General features: G+C 53.3%; 1 protein-coding gene across 1 annotated transcript in view; it reads left to right on the forward strand.

Moving 5' to 3' along the window:
- Positions 1–21,565, forward strand: part of PLEKHM1 (pleckstrin homology and RUN domain containing M1) — a 92,456-nt gene that overhangs the window by 25,285 nt on the left and 45,606 nt on the right. Inside the window, exons 4-7 of the mRNA XM_075582227.1 lie at positions 1,554–1,804; positions 16,048–16,704; positions 18,125–18,467; positions 18,669–18,716. Coding sequence (XP_075438342.1) covers positions 1,554–1,804; positions 16,048–16,704; positions 18,125–18,467; positions 18,669–18,716 — 1,299 coding nt within the window. The remainder of the gene's footprint in view (positions 1–1,553; positions 1,805–16,047; positions 16,705–18,124; positions 18,468–18,668; positions 18,717–21,565) is intronic.

The raw sequence follows: 21,565 nt of genomic DNA on the forward strand, positions 1-21,565 counted from the left end.
ATCCCGCCGCGTGCCCGCACACATCCCGCCGCGTGCCCGCACACATCCCGCCGCGTGCCCGCACACACATCCCGCCCGCACACATCCCGCCGCGTGCCCGCACACATCCCGCCCGCACACATCCCGCCGCGTGCCCGCACACATCCCGCCCGCACACATCCCGCCGCGTGCCCGCACACATCCCGCCGCGTGCCCACACACATCCCGCCCACACACATCCCGCCGCGCGCCCACACACATCCCGCCGCGTGCCCGCACACATCCCGCCGCGTGCCCGCACACATCCCGCCGCGTGCCCACACACATCCCGCCGCGTGCCCGCACACATCCCGCCGCGTGCCCGCACACATCCCGCCGCGTGCCCGCACACATCCCGCCGCGTGCCCGCACACATCCCGCCGCGTGCCCGCACACATCCCGCCGCGTGCCCGCACACATCCCGCCGCGTGCCCGCACACATCCCGCCGCGCGCGCACACATCCCGCCGCGTGCCCACACACATCCCGCCCACACACATCCCGCCGCGCGCCCGCACACATCCCGCCGCGCGCCCGCACACATCCCGCCGCGTGCCCGCACACATCCCGCCGCGTGCCCGCACACATCCCGCCGCGTGCCCGCACACATCCCGCCGCGTGCCCGCACACATCCCGCCCGCACACATCCCGCCGCGTGCCCGCACACATCCCGCCGCGTGCCCGCACACATCCCGCCGCGTGCCCGCACACATCCCGCCGCGTGCCCGCACACATCCCGCCGCGCGCGCACACATCCCGCCGCGTGCCCACACACATCCCGCCCACACACATCCCGCCGCGTGCCCGCACACATCCCGCCGCGTGCCCGCACACATCCCGCCGCGTGCCCACACACATCCCGCCCACACACATCCCGCCGCGTGCCCACACACATCCCGCCGCGTGCCCACACACATCCCGCCGCGTGCCCGCACACATCCCGCCGCGTGCCCACACACATCCCGCCCACACACATCCCGCCGCGCGCCCGCACACATCCCGCCCACACACATCCCGCCGCGTGCCCACACACATCCCGCCCACACACATCCCGCCGCGTGCCCACACACATCCCGTCGCGTGCCCGCACACATCCCGCCCGCACACATCCCGCCGCGTGCCCGCACACATCCCGCCGCGTGCCCGCACACATCCCGCCGCGTGCCCGCACACATCCCGCCGCGTGCCCGCACACATCCCGCCGCGTGCCCGCACACATCCCGCCGCGTGCCCGCACACATCCCGCCGCGTGCCCGCACACATCCCGCCGCGTGCCCACCCTTCCGCGTGCTAACGGCGCGTTCCCTCCCTTCCGCGTGCTAACGGCGCGTTCCCTCCCTTCCGCGTGCTAACGGCGCGTTCCCTCCCTTCCGCGTGCTAACGGCGCGTTCCCACCCTTCCACGTACTAACGGCGCGTTCCCACCCTTCCGCGTACTAACGGCGCGTTCCCACCCTTCCGCGTGCTAACGGCGCGTTCCCACCCTTCTGCGTGCTAACGCCGCGTCTCTTCTCGTTCTGGTCCTGCCGGGCGTCAGAGGATAAAGAAGACCTTGGCCAGCTCCCTCAAAGCCCTTCAAATAAGCCACGTCGCCACGGACCGACTGGTCACCAGCGAGGACGATGACGCCAACACGCTGTGCGTGGCGCTGGAAGCCGTGTTCGTGCACGGGCTGCGAGCCAAGTTCATCAAAACGGAGCCGGAGAGGCGGAACGGGCGGAAGAAAGGCCGCCGCGCGCCCCTGCCCCAGCCCGCCTTCTGGGCTCTGCTGAAGACCATCACACACCGGTCAGTGGCTGCGCCGCGAGCGCAGGGTTAGGGTGTTATACGCGGGGTGGGACATTAGGTCGTGCCGCAACCATCCCCACGTGCTGCCGTGGCCACCTCCCCCCCCCCCCCAGCCGCATTTAGACCCTCTAAACTTTAGGAGTTTTACGGTGAAGGGGTTAACTTTAGGGGTCTTACGGTATGTTTTTTAGGTTAGGGGGTTGGTATTAGGGGTTAAGATGGCATTTTAGGGTACGGTCTAAGGTTAGGCACTTTGGCGGCGATCCAGCGCCGGAAAAACGGCCACCGCCAAATGTTCTAAAACCGTTTTGTTTCCACACTTCTCTAATATTCATCACCAGTAAGCTGTCCCCCCGTCCTGTCTGCACCGTGTCCACCCCCAGGACAGCCGCAGAGTCCGAAGCTCCCGCCCCACCCATCCCCCGTCGTGCGGTGCACACAGTCGCCGAATCCGGCGTCTCCCGTGTGGTTTTTGTTTGGCTATCAAAGCTTTTCCCTTTTGTTTTTTTATTTATAAGCGTAAATCAAAATATTATGAGCTGTCCGGCGCGCGTTGTCACCGCGTCGGCGTCTCGCCCGTCGTGTTCGGGGACGACGGTTAGCCAGTCACATCCTGTTATTAAAATAGCTTCTTAATTGTGCAGCGTCCGTGGCTGAGGTATGTGGGCGGGTTACATTTCGCGGCCGGTTCGTCTCGACGCCCGCGTGACAGGTCGGGCCAGTTTTCCGGGCCGTGTCCGGGGCGACGGGGAGTCTTGTAAATGGGTAACAACGGGAGCTTGGAGACGAGCGAGAGGGTGACGGGGTGACGTTAGAGCTCGTGTTGTCGTGCGAAGAGGACACGCGAGGTCATGTGATGTCGTGCTTTTGTTTTGTGGTTTGATGAGAAGAGATCTGAGGTCTGAATAATATCATTATTCCCCCGTGTCCGCCAACACCAGCGGAAAGCAGAACCGGGCCCTTCGTTGTGTGCTAGGTTTGGGGACGGTGGTTTCTTATGATTCGGATTTATACAGACTGATGGGTGACTGATCAGTACATTGGTTCTGGTTAGAGTTGGGGCTATGTGACACGTCCAGCTAATTCTTTCAAGGTCTGTGTCCAGGCCATTTTGGCACAAAGTAGGAGCACCTACTATATTTAGGCAAGTATTTTGACCCAGCTTGCACCTTGGGGAGACTCAGTTGGGGGAGTTACATGGGGCACAGATTATAATGAGATGTATCACATTCTGCGTCTCTGTCCCAGCTTGCACCTTGGGGAGAGTCAGTAGGAGGAGTTGGGGGAGTTACATGGAGCACAGATTATAATGAGATGTATCACATTCTGCGTCTCTGCCCCAGCATGCACCTTGGGGAGAGTCAGTAGGAGGAGTTGGGGGAGTTACATGGGGCACAGATTATAATGAGATGTATCACATTCTGCGTCTCTGCCCCAGCTTGTACCTTGGGGAGAGTCAGTAGGAGGAGTTGGGGAGAGTTACATGGGGCACAGATTATAATGAGATGTATCACATTCTGCGTCTCTGTCCCAGCTTGCACCTTGGGGAGAGTCAGTAGGAGGAGTTGGGGGGGGTTACATGGGGCACAGATTATAATGAGATGTATCACATTCTGCGTCTCTGTCCCAGCTTGCACCTTGGGGAGAGTCAGTAGGAGGAGTTGGGGGAGTTACATGGGGCACAGATTATAATGAGATGTATCACATTCTGCGTCTCTGTCCCAGCATGCACCTTGGGGAGAGTCAGTAGGAGGAGTTGGGGGGGAGTTACATGGTGCACAGATTATAATGAGATGTATCACATTCTGCGTCTCTGTCCCAGCTTGCACCTTGGGGAGAGTCAGTAGGAGGAGTTGGGGGGGGAGTTACATGGAGCACAGATTATAATGAGATGTATCACATTCTGCGTCTCTGTCCCAGCTTGCACCTTGGGGAGAGTCAGTAGGAGTAGTTGGGGGGAGTTACATGGGGCACAGGTTATAATGAGATGTATCACATTCTGCGTCTCTGTCCCAGCTTGCACCTTGGGGAGAGTCAGTAGGAGGAGTTGGGGGGGAGTTACATGGTGCACAGAGTATAATGAGATGTATCACATTCTGCGTCTCTGTCCCAGCATGCACCTTGGGGAGAGTCAGTAGGAGGAGTTGGGGGGGAGTTACATGGTGCACAGATTATAATGAGATGTATCACATTCTGCGTCTCTGTCCCAGCTTGCACCTTGGGGAGAGTCAGTAGGAGGAGTTGGGGGGAGTTACATGGTGCACAGATTATAATGAGATGTATCACATTCTGCGTCTCTGCCCCAGCATGCACCTTGGGGAGAGTCAGTAGGAGGAGTTGGGGGGAGTTACATGGTGCACAGATTATAATGAGATGTATCACATTCTGCGTCTCTGTCCCAGCATGCACCTTGGGGAGAGTCAGTAGGAGGAGTTGGGGGAGTTACATGGGGCACAGATTATAATGAGATGTATCACATTCTCTGTCTCTGTCCCAGCTTGCACCTTGGGGAGAGTCAGTAGGAGGAGTTGGGGGAGTTACATGGGGCACAGATTATAATGAGATGTATCACATTCTGCGTCTTTGTCCCAGCTTGCACCTTGGGGAGAGTCAGTAGGAGGAGTTGGGGGGGGTTACATGGGGCACAGATTATAATGAGATGTATCACATTCTGCGTCTCTGTCCCAGCTTGCACCTTGGGGAGAGTCAGTAGGAGGAGTTGGGGGAGTTACATGGGGCACAGATTATAATGAGATGTATCACATTCTGCGTCTCTGTCCCAGCATGCACCTTGGGGAGAGTCAGTAGGAGGAGTTGGGGGGGAGTTACATGGTGCACAGATTATAATGAGATGTATCACATTCTGCGTCTCTGTCCCAGCTTGCACCTTGGGGAGAGTCAGTAGGAGGAGTTGGGGGGGAGTTACATGGTGCACAGATTATAATGAGATGTATCACATTCTGCGTCTCTGTCCCAGCTTGCACCTTGGGGAGAGTCAGTAGGAGGAGTTGGGGGGAGTTACATGGTGCACAGATTATAATGAGATGTATCACATTCTGCGTCTCTGCCCCAGCATGCACCTTGGGGAGAGTCAGTAGGAGGAGTTGGGGGGAGTTACATGGTGCACAGATTATAATGAGATGTATCACATTCTGCGTCTCTGCCCCAGCATGCACCTTGGGGAGAGTCAGTAGGAGGAGTTGGGGGGGGTTACATGGGGCAAAGATTATAATGAGATGTATCACATTCTGCGTCTCTGTCCCAACTTGCACCTTGGGGAGCGTCAGTAGGAGGAGTTGGGGGAGTTACATGGGGCACAGATTATAATGAGATGTAACTCCCCCCCAACTCCTCCTACTGACTCTCCCCAAGGTGCAAGCTGGGACAGAGACGCAGAATGTGATACATCTCATTATAATCTGTGCACCATGTAACTCCTCCCCCAACTCCTCCTATGACTCTCCCCAAGGTGCATTCTGGAGCAGAGACGCAGAATGTGATACATCTCATTATAATCTGTGCACCATGTAACTCCCTCCAACTCCTCCTACTGACTCTCCCCAAGGTGCATGCTGGGGCAGAGACGCAGAATGTGATACATCTCATTATAATCTGTGCACCATGTAACTCCCCCAACTCCTCCTACTGACTCTCCCCAAGGTGCATGCTGGGGCAGAGACGCAGAATGTGATACATCTCATTATAATCTGTGCACCATGTAACTCCCCCCAACTCCTCCTACTGACTCTCCCCAAGGTGCATGCTGGGACAGAGACGCAGAATGTGATACATCTCATTATAATCCGTGCACCATGTAACTCCCCCCAACTCCTCCTACTGACTCTCCCCAAGGTGCATGCTGGGGCAGAGATGCAGAATGTGATACATCTCATTATAATCTGTGCACCGTGTCACTCCCCCAACTCCTCCTACTGACTCTCCCCAAGGTGCAAGCTGGGGCAGAGACGCAGAATGTGATACATCTCATTATAATCTGTGCACCATGTAACTCCCCCCAACTCCTCCTACTGACTCTCCCCAAGGTGCAAGCTGGGACAGAGACGCAGAATGTGATACATCTCATTATAATCTGTGCACCATGTAACTCCCCCCAACTCCTCCTACTGACTCTCCCCAAGGTGCATGCTGGGGCAGAGACGCAGAATGTGATACATCTCATTATAATCTGTGCCCCATGTAACTCCCCCAACTCCTCCTACTGACTCTCCCCAAGGTGCATGCTGGGACAGAGACGCAGAATGTGATACATATCATTATAATCTGTGCCCCATGTAACTCCCCCAACTCCTCCTACTGACTCTCCCCAAGGTGCATGCTGGGACAGAGACGCAGAATGTGATACATATCATTATAATCTGTGCACCATGTAACTCCCCCCAACTCCTCCTACTGACTCTCCCCAAGGTGCAAGCTGGGACAGAGACGCAGAATGTGATACATCTCATTATAATCTGTGCACCATGTAACTCCCCCCAACTCCTCCTACTGACTCTCCCCAAGGTGCATGCTGGGGCAGAGACGCAGAATGTGATACATCTCATTATAATCTGTGCCCCATGTAACTCCCCCAACTCCTCATACTGACTCTCCCCAAGGTGCATGCTGGGACAGAGACGCAGAATGTGATACATCTCATTATAATCTGTGCCCCATGTAACTCCCCCCAACTCCTCCTACTGACTCTCCCCAAGGTGCATGCTGGGGCAGAGACGCAGAATGTGATACATCACATTATAATCTGTGCACCATGTAACTACCCCCAACTCCTCCTACTGACTCTCCCCAAGGTGCAAGCTGGGGCAGAGACGCAGAATGTGATACATCTCATTATAATCTGTGCACCATGTAACCCCCCCAACTCCTCCTACTGACTCCCCCCAAGGTGCATGCTGGGACAGAGACGCAGAATGTGATACATCTCATTATAATCTGTGCACCATGTAACTACCCCCAACTCCTCCTACTGACTCTCCCCAAGGTGCAAGCTGGGGCAGAGATGCAGAATGTGATACATCTCATTATAATCTGTGCACCATGTAACTCCCCCAACTCCTCCTACTGACTCTCCCCAAGGTGCAAGCTGGGGCAGAGACACAGAATGTGATACATCTCATTATAATCTGTGCACCATGTAACTCTTCCCCAACTCCTCCTACTGACTCTCCCCAAGGTGCAAGCTGGGGCAGAGATGCAGAATGTGATACATCTCATTATAATCTGTGCCCCATGTAACACCCCCCAACTCCTCCTACTGACTCTCCCCAAGGTGCAAGCTGGGACAGAGACGCAGAATGTGATACATCTCATTATAATCTGTGCCCCATGTAAACCCCCCCAACTCCTCCTACTGACTCTCCCCAAGGTGCAAGCTGGGACAGAGACGCAGAATGTGATACATCTCATTATAATCTGTGTACCATGTAACTCCCCCCAACTCCTCCTACTGACTCTCCCCAAGGTGCAAGCTGGGGCAGAGACGCAGAATGTGATACATCTCATTATAATCTGTGCCCCATGTAACTCCCCCCAACTCCTCCTACTGACTCTCCCCAAGGTGCATGCTGGGGCAGAGACGCAGAATGTGATTCATCTCATTATAATCTGTGCCCCATGTAACTCCCCCCAACTCCTCCTACTGACACTCCCCAAGGTGCATGCTGGGACAGAGACGCAGAATGTGAAAAATCTCATTATAATCTGTGCACCATGTAACTCCCCCAACTCCTCCTACTGACTCTCCCCAAGGTGCAAGCTGGGACAGAGACGCAGAATGTGATACATCTCATTATAATCTGTGCGCCATGTAACTCCCCCCAACTCCTCCTACTGACACTCCCCAAGGTGCAAGCTGGGGCAGAGACGCAGAATGTGATACATCTCATTATAATGTGTGCGCCATGTAACTCCCCCAACTCCTCCTACTGACTCTCCCCAAGGTGCAAGCTGGGACAGAGACGCAGAATGTGATACATCTCATTATAATCTGTGCACCATGTAACTCCCCCAACTCCTCCTACTGACACTCCCCAAGGTGCAAGCTGGGGCAGAGACACAGAATGTGATACATCTCATTATAATCTGTGCACCATGTAACTCCCCCCAACTCCTCCTACTGACTCTCCCCAAGGTGCAAGCTGGGGCAGAGACGCAGAATGTGATACATCTCATTATAATCTGTGCACCATGTAACTCCCCCAACTCCTCCTACTGACTCTCCCCAAGGTGCAAGCTGGGACAGAGACGCAGAATGTGATACATCTCATTATAATCTGTGCACCATGTAACTCCCCCCAACTCCTCCTACTGACTCTCCCCAAGGTGCAAGTTGGGGCAGAGACGCAGAATGTGATACATCTCATTATAATCTGTGCCCCATGTAACTCCCCCCAACTCCTCCTACTGACTCTCCCCAAGGTGCATGCTGGGACAGAGACGCAGAATGTGATACATCTCATTATAATCTGTGCCCCATGTAACTCCCCCAACTCCTCCTACTGACTCTCCCCAAGGTTCAAGCTGGGGCAGAGACGCAGAATGTGATACATCTCATTATAATCTGTGCACCATGTAACTCCCCCAACTCCTCCTACTGACTCTCCCCAAGGTTCAAGCTGGGGCAGAGACGCAGAATGTGATACATCTCATTATAATCTGTGCCCAATGTAACTCTCCCCAACTCCTCCTACTGACTCTCCCCAAGGTGCAAGCTGGGACAGAGACACAGAATGTGATACATCTCATTATAATCTGTGCGCCATGTAACTCCCCCCAACTCCTCCTACTGACACTCCCCAAGGTGCAAGCTGGGGCAGAGACGCAGAATGTGATACATCTCATTATAATGTGTGCGCCATGTAACTCCCCCAACTCCTCCTACTGACTCTCCCCAAGGTGCAAGCTGGGACAGAGACGCAGAATGTGATACATCTCATTATAATCTGTGCACCATGTAACTCCCCCAACTCCTCCTACTGACACTCCCCAAGGTGCAAGCTGGGGCAGAGACACAGAATGTGATACATCTCATTATAATCTGTGCACCATGTAACTCCCCCCAACTCCTCCTACTGACTCTCCCCAAGGTGCAAGCTGGGGCAGAGACGCAGAATGTGATACATCTCATTATAATCTGTGCACCATGTAACTCCCCCAACTCCTCCTACTGACTCTCCCCAAGGTGCAAGCTGGGACAGAGACGCAGAATGTGATACATCTCATTATAATCTGTGCACCATGTAACTCCCCCCCAACTCCTCCTACTGACTCTCCCCAAGGTGCAAGTTGGGGCAGAGACGCAGAATGTGATACATCTCATTATAATCTGTGCCCCATGTAACTCCCCCCAACTCCTCCTACTGACTCTCCCCAAGGTGCATGCTGGGACAGAGACGCAGAATGTGATACATCTCATTATAATCTGTGCCCCATGTAACTCCCTCCAACTCCTCCTACTGACTCTCCCCAAGGTGCAAGCTGGGGCAGAGACGCAGAATGTGATACATCCCATTATAATCTGTGCCCCATGTAACTCTCCCCAACTCCTCCTACTGACTCTCCCCAAGGTTCAAGCTGGGGCAGAGACGCAGAATGTGATACATCTCATTATAATCTGTGCACCATGTAACTACCCCCAACTCCTCCTACTGACTCTCCCCAAGGTGCAAGCTGGGGCAGAGACGCAGAATGTGATACATCTCATTATAATCTGTGCACCATGTAACCCCCCCAACTCCTCCTACTGACTCCCCCCAAGGTGCATGCTGGGACAGAGACGCAGAATGTGATACATCTCATTATAATCTGTGCACCATGTAACTACCCCCAACTCCTCCTACTGACTCTCCCCAAGGTGCAAGCTGGGGCAGAGACGCAGAATGTGATACATCTCATTATAATCTGTGCACCATGTAACTCCCCCAACTCCTCCTACTGACTCTCCCCAAGGTGCAAGCTGGGGCAGAGACACAGAATGTGATACATCTCATTATAATCTGTGCACCATGTAACTCTTCCCCAACTCCTCCTACTGACTCTCCCCAAGGTGCAAGCTGGGGCAGAGATGCAGAATGTGATACATCTCATTATAATCTGTGCCCCATGTAACACCCCCCAACTCCTCCTACTGACTCTCCCCAAGGTGCAAGCTGGGACAGAGACGCAGAATGTGATACATCTCATTATAATCTGTGCCCCATGTAAACCCCCCCAACTCCTCCTACTGACTCTCCCCAAGGTGCAAGCTGGGACAGAGACGCAGAATGTGATACATCTCATTATAATCTGTGTACCATGTAACTCCCCCCAACTCCTCCTACTGACTCTCCCCAAGGTGCAAGCTGGGGCAGAGACGCAGAATGTGATACATCTCATTATAATCTGTGCACCATGTAACTCCCCCAACTCCTCCTACTGACTCTCCCCAAGGTGCAAGCTGGGACAGAGACGCAGAATGTGATACATCTCATTATAATCTGTGCACCATGTAACTCCCCCCCCAACTCCTCCTACTGACTCTCCCCAAGGTGCAAGTTGGGGCAGAGACGCAGAATGTGATACATCTCATTATAATCTGTGCCCCATGTAACTCCCCCCAACTCCTCCTACTGACTCTCCCCAAGGTGCATGCTGGGACAGAGACGCAGAATGTGATACATCTCATTATAATCTGTGCCCCATGTAACTCCCTCCAACTCCTCCTACTGACTCTCCCCAAGGTGCAAGCTGGGGCAGAGACGCAGAATGTGATACATCCCATTATAATCTGTGCCCCATGTAACTCTCCCCAACTCCTCCTACTGACTCTCCCCAAGGTTCAAGCTGGGGCAGAGACGCAGAATGTGATACATCTCATTATAATCTGTGCACCATGTAACTACCCCCAACTCCTCCTACTGACTCTCCCCAAGGTGCAAGCTGGGGCAGAGACGCAGAATGTGATACATCTCATTATAATCTGTGCACCATGTAACCCCCCCAACTCCTCCTACTGACTCCCCCCAAGGTGCATGCTGGGACAGAGACGCAGAATGTGATACATCTCATTATAATCTGTGCACCATGTAACTACCCCCAACTCCTCCTACTGACTCTCCCCAAGGTGCAAGCTGGGGCAGAGACGCAGAATGTGATACATCTCATTATAATCTGTGCACCATGTAACTCCCCCAACTCCTCCTACTGACTCTCCCCAAGGTGCAAGCTGGGGCAGAGACACAGAATGTGATACATCTCATTATAATCTGTGCACCATGTAACTCTTCCCCAACTCCTCCTACTGACTCTCCCCAAGGTGCAAGCTGGGGCAGAGATGCAGAATGTGATACATCTCATTATAATCTGTGCCCCATGTAACACCCCCCAACTCCTCCTACTGACTCTCCCCAAGGTGCAAGCTGGGACAGAGACGCAGAATGTGATACATCTCATTATAATCTGTGCCCCATGTAAACCCCCCCAACTCCTCCTACTGACTCTCCCCAAGGTGCAAGCTGGGACAGAGACGCAGAATGTGATACATCTCATTATAATCTGTGTACCATGTAACTCCCCCCAACTCCTCCTACTGACTCTCCCCAAGGTGCAAGCTGGGGCAGAGACGCAGAATGTGATACATCCCATTATAATCTGTGCCCCATGTAACTCTCCCCAACTCCTCCTACTGACTCTCCCCAAGGTTCAAGCTGGGGCAGAGACGCAGAATGTGATACATCTCATTATAATCTGTGCACCATGTAACTACCCCCAACTCCTCCTACTGACTCTCCCCAAGGTGCAAGCTGGGGCAGAGACGCAGAATGTGATACATCTCATTATAATCTGTGCACCATGTAACCCCCCCAACTCCTCCTACTGACTCCCCCCAAGGTGCATGCTGGGACAGAGACGCAGAATGTGATACATCTCATTATAATCTGTGCACCATGTAACTACCCCCAACTCCTCCTACTGACTCTCCCCAAGGTGCAAGCTGGGGCAGAGACGCAGAATGTGATACATCTCATTATAATCTGTGCACCATGTAACTCCCCCAACTCCTCCTACTGACTCTCCCCAAGGTGCAAGCTGGGGCAGAGACACAGAATGTGATACATCTCATTATAATCTGTGCACCATGTAACTCTTCCCCAACTCCTCCTACTGACTCTCCCCAAGGTGCAAGCTGGGGCAGAGATGCAGAATGTGATACATCTCATTATAATCTGTGCCCCATGTAACACCCCCCAACTCCTCCTACTGACTCTCCCCAAGGTGCAAGCTGGGACAGAGACGCAGAATGTGATACATCTCATTATAATCTGTGCCCCATGTAAACCCCCCCAACTCCTCCTACTGACTCTCCCCAAGGTGCAAGCTGGGACAGAGACGCAGAATGTGATACATCTCATTATAATCTGTGTACCATGTAACTCCCCCCAACTCCTCCTACTGACTCTCCCCAAGGTGCAAGCTGGGGCAGAGACGCAGAATGTGATACATCTCATTATAATCTGTGCACCATGTAACTCCCCCAACTCCTCCTACTGACTCTCCCCAAGGTGCAAGCTGGGACAGAGACGCAGAATGTGATACATCTCATTATAATCTGTGCACCATGTAACTCCCCCCCCAACTCCTCCTACTGACTCTCCCCAAGGTGCAAGTTGGGGCAGAGACGCAGAATGTGATACATCTCATTATAATCTGTGCCCCATGTAACTCCCCCCAACTCCTCCTACTGACTCTCCCCAAGGTGCATGCTGGGACAGAGACGCAGAATGTGATACATCTCATTATAATCTGTGCCCCATGTAACTCCCTCCAACTCCTCCTACTGACTCTCCCCAAGGTGCAAGCTGGGGCAGAGACGCAGAATGTGATACATCCCATTATAATCTGTGCCCCATGTAACTCTCCCCAACTCCTCCTACTGACTCTCCCCAAGGTTCAAGCTGGGGCAGAGACGCAGAATGTGATACATCTCATTATAATCTGTGCACCATGTAACTACCCCCAACTCCTCCTACTGACTCTCCCCAAGGTGCAAGCTGGGGCAGAGACGCAGAATGTGATACATCTCATTATAATCTGTGCACCATGTAACCCCCCCAACTCCTCCTACTGACTCCCCCCAAGGTGCATGCTGGGACAGAGACGCAGAATGTGATACATCTCATTATAATCTGTGCACCATGTAACTACCCCCAACTCCTCCTACTGACTCTCCCCAAGGTGCAAGCTGGGGCAGAGACGCAGAATGTGATACATCTCATTATAATCTGTGCACCATGTAACTCCCCCAACTCCTCCTACTGACTCTCCCCAAGGTGCAAGCTGGGGCAGAGACACAGAATGTGATACATCTCATTATAATCTGTGCACCATGTAACTCTTCCCCAACTCCTCCTACTGACTCTCCCCAAGGTGCAAGCTGGGGCAGAGATGCAGAATGTGATACATCTCATTATAATCTGTGCCCCATGTAACACCCCCCAACTCCTCCTACTGACTCTCCCCAAGGTGCAAGCTGGGACAGAGACGCAGAATGTGATACATCTCATTATAATCTGTGCCCCATGTAAACCCCCCCAACTCCTCCTACTGACTCTCCCCAAGGTGCAAGCTGGGACAGAGACGCAGAATGTGATACATCTCATTATAATCTGTGTACCATGTAACTCCCCCCAACTCCTCCTACTGACTCTCCCCAAGGTGCAAGCTGGGGCAGAGACGCAGAATGTGATACATCTCATTATAATCTGTGCCCCATGTAACTCCCCCCAACTCCTCCTACTGACTCTCCCCAAGGTGCATGCTGGGGCAGAGACGCAGAATGTGATTCATCTCATTATAATCTGTGCCCCATGTAACTCCCCCCAACTCCTCCTACTGACACTCCCCAAGGTGCATGCTGGGACAGAGACGCAGAATGTGAAAAATCTCATTATAATCTGTGCACCATGTAACTCCCCCAACTCCTCCTACTGACTCTCCCCAAGGTGCAAGCTGGGACAGAGACGCAGAATGTGATACATCTCATTATAATCTGTGCGCCATGTAACTCCCCCCAACTCCTCCTACTGACACTCCCCAAGGTGCAAGCTGGGGCAGAGACGCAGAATGTGATACATCTCATTATAATGTGTGCGCCATGTAACTCCCCCAACTCCTCCTACTGACTCTCCCCAAGGTGCAAGCTGGGACAGAGACGCAGAATGTGATACATCTCATTATAATCTGTGCACCATGTAACTCCCCCAACTCCTCCTACTGACACTCCCCAAGGTGCAAGCTGGGGCAGAGACACAGAATGTGATACATCTCATTATAATCTGTGCACCATGTAACTCCCCCCAACTCCTCCTACTGACTCTCCCCAAGGTGCAAGCTGGGGCAGAGACGCAGAATGTGATACATCTCATTATAATCTGTGCACCATGTAACTCCCCCAACTCCTCCTACTGACTCTCCCCAAGGTGCAAGCTGGGACAGAGACGCAGAATGTGATACATCTCATTATAATCTGTGCACCATGTAACTCCCCCCCAACTCCTCCTACTGACTCTCCCCAAGGTGCAAGTTGGGGCAGAGACGCAGAATGTGATACATCTCATTATAATCTGTGCCCCATGTAACTCCCCCCAACTCCTCCTACTGACTCTCCCCAAGGTGCATGCTGGGACAGAGACGCAGAATGTGATACATCTCATTATAATCTGTGCCCCATGTAACTCCCCCAACTCCTCCTACTGACTCTCCCCAAGGTTCAAGCTGGGGCAGAGACGCAGAATGTGATACATCTCATTATAATCTGTGCACCATGTAACTCCCCCAACTCCTCCTACTGACTCTCCCCAAGGTTCAAGCTGGGGCAGAGACGCAGAATGTGATACATCTCATTATAATCTGTGCCCAATGTAACTCTCCCCAACTCCTCCTACTGACTCTCCCCAAGGTGCAAGCTGGGACAGAGACACAGAATGTGATACATCTCATTATAATCTGTGCGCCATGTAACTCCCCCCAACTCCTCCTACTGACACTCCCCAAGGTGCAAGCTGGGGCAGAGACGCAGAATGTGATACATCTCATTATAATGTGTGCGCCATGTAACTCCCCCAACTCCTCCTACTGACTCTCCCCAAGGTGCAAGCTGGGACAGAGACGCAGAATGTGATACATCTCATTATAATCTGTGCACCATGTAACTCCCCCAACTCCTCCTACTGACACTCCCCAAGGTGCAAGCTGGGGCAGAGACACAGAATGTGATACATCTCATTATAATCTGTGCACCATGTAACTCCCCCCAACTCCTCCTACTGACTCTCCCCAAGGTGCAAGCTGGGGCAGAGACGCAGAATGTGATACATCTCATTATAATCTGTGCACCATGTAACTCCCCCAACTCCTCCTACTGACTCTCCCCAAGGTGCAAACTGGGACAGAGACGCAGAATGTGATACATCTCATTATAATCTGTGCACCATGTAACTCCCCCCCAACTCCTCCTACTGACTCTCCCCAAGGTGCAAGTTGGGGCAGAGACGCAGAATGTGATACATCTCATTATAATCTGTGCCCCATGTAACTCCCCCCAACTCCTCCTACTGACTCTCCCCAAGGTGCATGCTGGGACAGAGACGCAGAATGTGATACATCTCATTATAATCTGTGCCCCATGTAACTCCCCCAACTCCTCCTACTGACTCTCCCCAAGGTTCAAGCTGGGGCAGAGACGCAGAATGTGATACATCTCATTATAATCTGTGCACCATGTATCTCCCCCAACTCCTCCTACTGACTCTCCCCAAGGTTCAAGCTGGGGCTGAGACGCAGAATGTGATACATCTCATTATAATCTGTGCATCATGTAACTCCCCCAACTCCTCCTACTGACTCTCCCCAAGGTGCAAGCTGGGACAGAGACGCAGAATGTGATACATCCCATTATAATCTGTGCCCCATGTAACTCTCCCCAACTCCTCCTACTGACTCTCCCCAAGGTGCATGCTGGGGCAGAGACGCAGAATGTGATACATCCCATTATAATCTGTGCCCCATGTAACTCTACCCAACTCCTCCTACTGACTCTCCCCACGTGCATGCTGGGACAGAGACGCAGAATGTGATACATCTCATTATAATCTGTGCCCCAGATCAGAGACGCAGTAATGTGGTCACAGAAACGCGCGTTTCGCATTGTGTGGTATTTATCGGTGACCGATGTGTTTCTCCCCTGGCAGCAACGTGATCGCAGAGCTGGAGAACCTGGCGTACATCAACACGGACGTGGGTCGCTGCCGCGCCTGGTTACGGCTGGCGCTCAACGACTGCCTGATGGAGTGCTACTTCATCTCGTTACAGCGGGAGAAGTCCCGGCTGCGGGACCATTACCAGCCGTGCGCTTTGCTGCTGGACATCGAGGACTGCGACGTTGTCCTCAGTTACTTGCAGGGCCTGTCCTCCCTGTCCTTCTCTCTGTCCTACAAGTCGTCCGTGTTGAACGAGTGGACGGTGACGCCTCTGTCGGTGTCCGGTTTCTGCCCCTGGCCGGCGGACGTGGAGCGCCTGACGCTCGCTCACTGCGAGCCCCGCCGCAAGAAGTCGTGGGACTCCGCGTCCCAGTCGTCGAGCTCCGACGACACGAACAGCTCGGCGCTGCGGGCGGACGGCGACGGCAAAGGGGAGGGCGGGTCGTCCTCCCCCAGCCTCGACACCAACAGCTCGTTCTCGCAGCTCTCCTCCAGCATCGGCTCCGATGGGCAGCTGCAGGCGGGGGTCGCCAAATGCCCCGACCGCGCGGAGTGCTCCGAAAACTCGCCGAGCGACTGTGACGCGGGCGTGGCTCACACGGAGCAGTCGAACAGGTTACCCGATGACTTGGACACATCCCCGGCAGAGTGAGTGTGCGAGGTGCACGGCGGCGTTTTGGGGAGGATGCGGGTGTTTATTTGCTTTTTAATGGCGCTTGTTTGCTTTTTAATGGCGCTTGTTTGGTCGTATGTAGATGTCTGTCTGTAATTGCATCTCAAGAAGACAAAAAGCTGGTCAGAAATCGCATGCAGAACCGTAATCGCAGAACTGTCCCCAGCTCCGGGTTCTGTGGCAAACTGGAGCGAGTGAAGGAAACTGACATATAAAATAGTCCGTTGCCCGAGTTGAGTGAATTATCTCCGGAAACACCTAATAGGTGAATAAGTATAGTGGATGATCCAATAAGGATGGGAAATCGTTGCATCAATATTCATAATGAAAGGCCAACCTAACACAGTAGGGTGGACAGAGATAGTTACATAGTAGATGAGGTTGAAAAAAGCCGTAGGTCCATCAAGTTCAACCTATGCTAAATTTAGACAACAGATACTTTATTCTATATCTATACTTAATTATTGATCCAGAGGAAGGCAAACAAAAAACCCCATTAAGAGGAAAAATGAATTCCTTCCTGACTCCAAGAATTGGCAATCGGATTAATCCCTGGATCAACATCCTTCCCATGTATACTTATTTGGTATATCCCTGTATACCTTTCCCATCTAAAAAGATGTCCAACTTTTTTTTGAACAAATCTATTGTATCTGCCATCACAGTATCTGTGGGTAATGAGTCCCGCACTGTAACTGCCCTTACTTTTAAGAACCCTTTCCTTTGTTGCTGGTGAAATCTCCTTTCCTCCGACCTTAAGGGATGGCCCCGAGATATTTACTTCTCCCCCTTGATGCTGATGTGTAGGCTTGATCCAAAGGCCAAACGGAGTCAGATAGCATGAAAATGGATAAGCCCGGAGTGTCCCCGCTGTTCCAGCATGGGCAGAGTAGTAGAACCGATTGTGACGTCCGTCCTCGGGTGAGCAATGAAGCATTAGCACATAACGTCTCTGGTCCCGCAGCAGCTCCCACTCAAAGCTCTACTGCTCTGCTCATGCTGGAACCGCGGCATACTCTGCATTTACTGAGGTCCTTAAGTAAAATGCGTTGGTACCTGCATACTGGACGTGGCTGCATACTGGACGTGGCTGCATACTGGTCGTGCCGTGACGTGGCTGCATACTGGTCGTGACGTGGCTGCATACTAGTCGTGACGTGGCGGCAAGCTTATAACGCTTTGACTAAAGGCTTTAAATAAATGGCCCGTACTCATGATAATACTCACCTTGAAGTATTTTTTGGATGTAGCATTGAGTATTTTTTGTCTTTTGCTGTATACTATATCTGACATTGGGTAGCGCGGGCGATGTAATATTTCGCACTCTGATGATGTGATTAAGAATTCCTGATTCTCATATGACTTCTTTCTCCCCCCCCCCCTGCCCCCCACCAGGGATATTGAGGTCGCTCTTCGTCCTCAGCCGGATTCCCCCCCTTTCTACCGACGCAACCCGGAATCCCAACCAGACCAGCGTGCGACTCGCGGTCGCCAATCGCCCGCGACCCCAGGCCTCCCCACCGCCCATTCAACGGAACCACCACCGGGAAACCCTTTTACCCGCGTCCCGGATCAGAGCTCATCTCCGCCCGGCACGCCCGAGATACAGGCGGACTGCGGCAGTCCTTCCGAACACCCGCCGGCGTGCGACGCGGGGAGCAGCTCGCAGGCCCATCCTAAATCTGAGCAGGGGGGGCGCCTGGGACCTGCCTCCCCTCCTGCAACTCCGGACCTCCCGGTCAGTTTCTCTTGTCCCGTACTTAAATATAACCGTAACGTAACATGTACCCAAGCTGAGGGTAATATTGCGCGAACGTGAGGTACACAGTAATTGCAGATTGTATTTATTTATTTTAACACGCCAACGTATTCCGTAGCGCTGTACAATGGTGTCGGAGGGCGGAAACTGTAAGATAAACATTGTCATACATTGTTACAGCAGGTCAGGAAGGCCGTGTCCAGGGGAGCTTACACTCTATTAGGAACGGTAAGTGGACACATAGGGTGCAGGGGGGGGAGACGGTAGGTGTGTGTTTCAGGTGGCTGCTTTGTGCATTGAGGGTGTTGGGGAAGCAGTAAGTGGGAGTGTGCGGAGGTAGAGCTGTGAGAGCAGGTAATGTGTGAGGGAGTTGGGGAAGCAGTAAGTGGGAGTGTGCGGAGGTAGAGCTGTGAGAGCAGGTAATGTGTGAGAGAGTTGGGGAAGCAGTAAGTGGGAGTGTGCGGAGGTAGAGCTGTGAGAGCAGGTGATGTGTGAGGGAGTTGGGGAAGCAGTAAGTGGGAGTGTGCGGAGGTAGAGCTGTGAGAGCAGGTAATGTGTGAGGGAGTTGGGGAAGCAGTAAGTGGGAGTGTGAGGAGGTAGAGCTGTGAGAGCAGGTAATGTGTGAGGGAGTTGGGGAAGCAGTAAGTGGGAGTGTGCGGAGGTAGAGCTGTGAGAGCAGGTAATGTGTGAGGGAGTTGGGGAAGCAGTAAGTGGGAGTGTGCGGAGGTAGAGCTGTGAGAGCAGGTAATGTGTGAGAGAGTTGGGGAAGCAGTAAGTGGGAGTGTGCGGAGGTAGAGCTGTGAGAGCAGGTGATGTGTGAGGGAGTTGGGGAAGCAGTAAGTGGGAGTGTGCGGAGGTAGAGCTGTGAGAGCAGGTAATGTGTGAGGGAGTTGGGGAAGCAGTAAGTGGGAGTGTGAGGAGGTAGAGCTGTGAGAGCAGGTAATGTGTGAGGGAGTTGGGGAAGCAGTAAGTGGGAGTGTGCGGAGGTAGAGCTGTGAGAGCAGGTAATGTGTGAGGGAGTTGGTGTTGGGGAAGCAGTAAGTGGGAGTGTGAGGAGGTAGAGCTGTGCGAGCAGGTAATGTGTGAGGGAGTTGGTGTTGGGGAAGCAGTAAGTGGGAGTGTGCGGAGGTAGAGCTGTGAGAGCAGGTAATGTGTGAGAGAGTTGGGGAAGCAGTAAGTGGGAGTGTGCGGAGGTAGAGCTGTGGGAGCAGGTAATGTGAGAGGGAGTTGGGGAAGCAGTAAGTGGCAGTGTGCGGAGGTAGAGCTGTGAGAGCAGGTAATGTGTGAGGGAGTTGGTGTTGGGGAAGCAGTAAGTGGGAGTGTGAGGAGGTAGAGCTGTGAGAGCAGGTAATGTGTGAGAGAGTTGGGGAAGCAGTAAGTGGGAGTGTGCGGAGGTAGAGCTGTGAGAGCAGGTAATGTGTGAGGGAGTTGGTGTTGGGGAAGCAGTAAGTGGGAGTGTGCGGAGGTAGATTTGTGAGAGCAGGTAATGTGTGAGGGAGTTGGTGTTGGGGAAGCGGTAAGTGGGAGTGTGCGGAGGTAGAGCTGTGAGAGCAGGTAATGTGTGAGGGAGTTGGGGAAGCAGTAAGTGGGAGTGTGCGGAGGTAGAGCTGTGAGAGCAGGTAATGTGTGAGGGTGTTGGGGAAGCAGTAAGTGGGAGTGTGCAGAGGTAGAGCAGTGAGAGCAGGTAATGTGTGAGGGAGTTGGGAAAGCAGTAAGTGGGAGTGTGCGGAGGTAGAGCTGTGAGAGCAGGTAATGTGTGAGGGTGTTGGGGAAGCAGTAAGTGGGAGTGTGCGCAGGTAGAGCTGTGAGAGCAGGTAATGTGTGAGGGAGTTGGGGAAGCAGTAAGTGGGAGTGTGAGGAGGTAGAGCTGTGAGAGCAGGTAATGTGTGAGGGAGTTGGTGTTGGGGAAGCAGTAAGTGGGAGTGTGGGAGGTAGAGCTGTGAGAGCAGGTAATGTGTGAGGGAGTTGGGGAAGCAGTAAGTGGGAGTGTGCGGAGGTAGAGCTGTGAGAGCAGGTAATGTGTGAGGGTGTAGGGGAAGCAGTAAGTGGGAGTGTGGGAGGTAGAGCTGTGAGAGCAGGTAATGTGTGAGGGAGTTGGGGAAGCAGTAAGTGGGAGTGTGCAGAGGTAGAGCTGTGAGTGCAGGTAATGTGTGAGGGAGTTGGTGTTGGGGAAGCAGTAAGTGGGTGTGTGCGGAGGTAGAGCTGTGAGAGCAGGTAATGTGTGAGTGAGTTGGGGAAGCAGTAAGTGGGAGTGTGCGGAGGTAGAGCTGTGAGAGCAGGTAATGTGTGAGGGAGTTGGTATTGGGGAAGCAGTAAGTGGGAGTGTGCGGAGGTAGAGCTGTGAGAGCAGGTAATGTGTGAGGGAGTTGGGGAAGCAGTAAGTGGGAGTGTGCGGAGGTAGAGCTCTGAGAGCAGGTAATGTGTGAGGGAGTTGGGGAAGCAGTAAGTGGGAGTGTCGGAGGTAGAGCTGTGAGAGCAGGTAATGTGTGAGGGAGTTGGCGTTGGGGAAGCAGTAAGTGGGAGTGTGCGGAGGTAGAGCTGTGAGAGCAGGTAATGTGTGAGGGAGTTGGGAAGCAGTAAGTGGGAGTGTGCGGAGGTAGAGCTGTGACAGCGGGTAATGTGTGAGGGAGTTCGGGAAGCAGTAAGTGGGAGTGTGCGGAGGTAGAGCTGTGAGAGCAGGTGATGTGTGAGGGAGTTGGGGAAGCAGTAAGTGGGAGTGTGCGGAGGTAGAGCTGTGAGAGCAGGTAATGTGTGAGGGAGTTGGTGTTGGGGAAGCAGTAAGTGGAAGTGTGCGGGTAGAGCTGTGAGAGCAGGTAATGTGTGAGAGAGTTGGGGAAGCAGTAAGTGGGAGTGTGCGGAGGTAGAGCTGTGAGAGCAGGTAATGTGTGAGAGAGTTGGGGAAGCAGTAAGTGGGAGTGTGGAGAGGTAGGGCTGTGAGAGCACGTAATGTGTGAGGGAGTTGGGGAAGCAGTAAGTGGGAGTGTGCGGAGGTAGAGATGTGAGAGCAGGTAATGTGTGAGGGAGTTGGGGAAGCAGTAAGTGGGAGTGTGCGGAGGTAGAGCTGTGAGAGCAGGTAA

This window comes from Ascaphus truei, unplaced genomic scaffold, assembly GCF_040206685.1.
Source record: "Ascaphus truei isolate aAscTru1 unplaced genomic scaffold, aAscTru1.hap1 HAP1_SCAFFOLD_206, whole genome shotgun sequence".
Lineage (NCBI taxonomy): Eukaryota > Metazoa > Chordata > Amphibia > Anura > Ascaphidae > Ascaphus > Ascaphus truei.